General features: G+C 48.9%; 1 protein-coding gene across 1 annotated transcript; it reads right to left on the minus strand.

Annotated features, from left to right (window-relative positions):
- Positions 1–1,946: 1,946 nt before the first annotated feature.
- LOC117111093 (semaphorin-1A-like) lies at positions 1,947–2,729 on the minus strand. Its single transcript, XM_033253977.1, has one exon. The coding sequence runs from the start codon at positions 2,727–2,729 to the stop codon at positions 1,947–1,949; it is 783 nt and encodes a 260-aa protein (XP_033109868.1).
- Positions 2,730–4,142: the final 1,413 nt, after the last annotated feature.

Genomic DNA, 4,142 nt, shown 5'->3' on the forward strand with positions numbered 1-4,142 from the left:
ATCCGTCTGGGCAATCACATATAGGCCTTGCCCATGGTTTATCTATATGGAGCCCATATGCCAAATATATAGGCAAATATATGTGGGAATGCCCATATTTAAAGTACATGGGCCCCATATGGTAAATACATGGGCAGATAAATATGGAAATGCACACATTTAATCCGCATGGGGCCCATGTGCCAAATATCTGGGAAAATACATATGGGCATGCCCATATTTATCTACACGGGGCCCACATGCCGAAGACCTGGGTAGTTGAATATGGGTATGCCCATATTAATTTCGTATTGGGCCCATGTGCCAAATATCTGGTAAAATACTTATGGGCATGCCCACATATAATATACATGGGACCCATATGCCAAATACATGGGCAAGTAAATATGGGAAGTCCATATTTAATCCAAATGGAGCCCGTGTGCCAAATATGTGGGCAGTTACATATGGGCATGCCCATATTTAATATGCATGTGACCCATATGCCAAATAACTGGGCATATAATTATGGGAATGCCAAGATTTAATCCACATGGGTTCCATGTGCCAAATATCTGGGAAAATACATATTGGCATGCCCATATTTATCTACATGGGGCCCACATGCTAAAGACCTGGGTAGTTGAACATGGGTATGCCCATATTATTTTCGCATTGGGCCCTTGTGCCAAATATCTGGGAAAATACTTATGGGCATTCCCACATATAATATACATGGGACCCATATGTCGATTACCTGGGCAAGTAAATATGGGAGGCCCATATTTAATCTAAATTGAGCCCATATGCCAAATATATGAGAAGTTACATATGGGCATGCCCATATTTAATTTGCATGGGACCCATATGTCAAATAACAGGGCATATAATTATGGGAATGCCCACATTTAATCCACATGGGTTCAATGTGCTAAATATCTGGGAAAATACATATTGGCATGCCCATATTTATGTACATGGGGCCCACATGCTAAAGACCCTGGTAGTTGGACATGGGTATGCCCATATTAATTTCGCATTGGGCCAATTTGTGCCAAATATCTGGGAAAATACTTATGGGCATGCCCATATATAATAAACATGGGACCCATATCAATTACCTGGGCAAGTAAATATGGGAGGCCCATATTTAATATAAATGGAGCCCATATGCCAAATATATGGGAAGTTACATATGGGCATGCCCATATTTAATTTGCATTGGACCCATATGCCAAATAACTGGGCATATAATTATGGGAATGCCCACATTTAATCCACATGGGTTCAATATGCCAATTATCTGAGAAAATACATATTGGCATGCCCATGTTCAGTCTACATGGGCACCACATGCCAAATAACTGGCAGATAATTATGGGAAATCCCACATTAATCTACACGGAGCCCATGTTCCAAATATATGGGAAAAATAATATGGACATGCTCTTGTTCAATCTACACGGCCCCATATGCCGAATAACTGGGAGGATAATTATGGAAATAATACCCGCATTTACTCCACATGGGGCCCATGTGTTAATAGCTGGGGAAACACATGCCAAATAACAGGGAAGATAACTTTGGGAATGGCCACATTTAATCTACATGTGACCCACAGAAGGACGGCCCGATTTTCTGACATCACCAATTTCAAGACTCGACCGTCGTCCGTTCCGACGAAAACGACCGTACGGTTACCGGTCTCATCACGGTCAACGTCTTCAACCTGTAGTTTTGTCGAACGAGCGTAACGAGCGGGTCCCCACTTCCGACCGGTTCGTACAGCGACGGGTGCGATTTCACGAAGTTTAGATCTTCGTACGAGAGTAATCGCCCAGTCTGTTGTCCGGAATGTCTTCGTCAGGGATGCGTCCCCAAGGCGCCGTCGGTCGCAAGAACGGACCTCTTTCGAAGTTGTCCCTTATGTCGTCGAGGCCTAAACGGCAGATGGCCGAGGCGGGTATTTAATGTTCCCCCGTCGTGAAAACGGCGTAGTAGAAGACCTTTCCTCCGCGGACGGTCCGAACGACGTCCTGCAGGTAGTTGAAGCGGAACGGAAATTCCCCTCGGAACGAACAGTCGAGTCGCGCCTTCAGAAAAGTCGTCCAACTGGAGTCCAGTATCGTTCTGCCTCCCTTGTCGTCGGTGCAAACGCGGGCGATTCGCGAACGGTAAATCTTCTCGAAGTTTTCTACGGAAACTTCTCGGAAGAAGAAAAACACTTCTCTTCCCTCTACAAACGAACCGACGAATTTCGGGTGATTCAGCCACAACGAATCGTGCCTCTTGGTTATGAGAGGAACGGCGTTGCCCATCGACCTCGTCAGTGCGGAATCCCTGCCGTTGAAATCGGCGACCGTCCCGGCGTACAGGCTACCCTCCGCGAAGACGGAAGTTACCTTTTGATCGACGGCGAACGGACAATTGTACAGGCCGTCCGTCGCGTTCCTTCTCCTCCAACCACTCTCCAAGTTCGACATCTCGGCATGAATGCACTTCGGTTTCTGAGCGTTGGTTCCGCAGATCAACACTCGACCGTTCGTTAAATCCGGAGTTACGATGTTCACGTAGTTCTGGCAGTCGTGTTCTTCCTTCCCTTTTAATCTGCATTTCTTTTTGGCGACCGAGTCCGGCATCCAGTCTAACTTCGTAGCCGTCGAGAATTCTAGAGTTCGATCGAGATCGAACACGAACCCCGAGTTGTTCGCGCCCACGAACAGGGTTCGCCACTCCTTCACCACTCGCATTTCGACGATGGACGAGATGCCGACGCTCGTTGCGAAAGAGACGTCGATTTCGTCCGTCGAAGGCGATTGATCTTCGGTCGGCATAGGATACGCGACCGAAACTAACATCACTATCAGGGCGCAGAAGAACAGCATGCCGATTGTATTCTACTTTCTGCGTCTCGCGTTCATATGTTGATTTCGAAGACATTTGTTTCCTTTTAAACAAGAGATCGTCGAATATAAAAACAAGAAGAATAAGTAATTCGGGTCGCATTGTCCGTTCGCGACGAACCATGGCTTTGACGTTCAACATCAAACTCGGAGAAGGACGCGAGACGTACAGGGCGAAAAATAGATTGAGACGTTGGACGGTCATGTCCGGCTTCGTACAACGTTTCGCAGACTTTAGACTCAAATTCGGAGAAGACGTCTATCGTTCCGGCGGCCAGATACTGTTGGATCTCTCCTCCGTCGCGACGTGTTCGCGCCCGATCGCAACGACCGTGAGGTTGTTGCTGTTTCTGGACGAAGACTGCAAGTTGGAAGAGGACTTGGGCGACCTGACCGCGTACGTGTTCGCCGTGTCCGTCGCCGCATACCTGCTGCTGAACGAAGATCTCAAAGATGCGTTGCTGGAACGGACAAAAAGCCATTTGCTGGTGTGCACGAAGAACTTCCGCATCGAGGAGATCAACGAATTCGCGTCCAATCTTATGACGTGCATGGACCGATTTATGCCGAACGATCGTCGATGCCTGGATCTTCTCGGCTGTTGCGAACCGTTCGTCTTAGGCGGTCGAGTGACGGAGGCGCTGAACGCCGTCGCCAGGAACGGCTTCGAGCGACCGGTTGTGCAGGTGCGGATGAACTTCAGAAACGTCGTCGCTTCTCTCGGCACCACCTCGCTGTTCCATCTTCGATGGACCGAAGGTCGAGGACGCGATTGCCAAATTCTGTGGTGGGGCATCTTGAACGCCGACGGGAACGAGAATCGACTGTACCTGATTTTGACGTTCAACCAGGAAAAGTGGTGCAATTCGGTTCTGACCGACAAGCGTACGGTGCACGCCCTGTACGAACTCGCACCTAGGTGGCCGAAGTTGCTGAAGTGGACGACAGTGTGCGACGACGTCTCGTGCTACGAGTGTCCTCTGAAGCCGTGTCTCGTTTCAATACCGGAAACGAACTCGGTGTGGTTGGACGTCCACGCATGCCATCCAAGAAGGGTACGAAGGGGATACCGCCTGTAGTTGGCGGAAGGTACGATCGGTTGAATGCGTCGGAAACGCATCCTCGACGAGAAGCTCCGTTCCAGATTGGAAGCCATCGACAGGTTGGCGTCCGACGTGTGCAGCACTTTGACCACCGAGGTTACGGGTAAAAGGAAACGTTTTCACGAGAAGGCCGACGCCGCGAAGAGAGATTTGGACC

Source organism: Anneissia japonica, unplaced genomic scaffold, assembly GCF_011630105.1.
Source record: "Anneissia japonica isolate Jap-2015-1 unplaced genomic scaffold, ASM1163010v1 scaffold287985_len465408_cov153, whole genome shotgun sequence".
In the NCBI taxonomy this organism is placed as follows: domain Eukaryota; kingdom Metazoa; phylum Echinodermata; class Crinoidea; order Comatulida; family Comatulidae; genus Anneissia; species Anneissia japonica.

Excerpts from the sequence above, each read along its gene's own strand:
- LOC117111093 (XM_033253977.1), bottom strand. The coding sequence starts at position 2,729 with ATGCGAGTGGTGAAGGAGTGGCGAACCCTGTTCGTGGGCGCGAACAAC.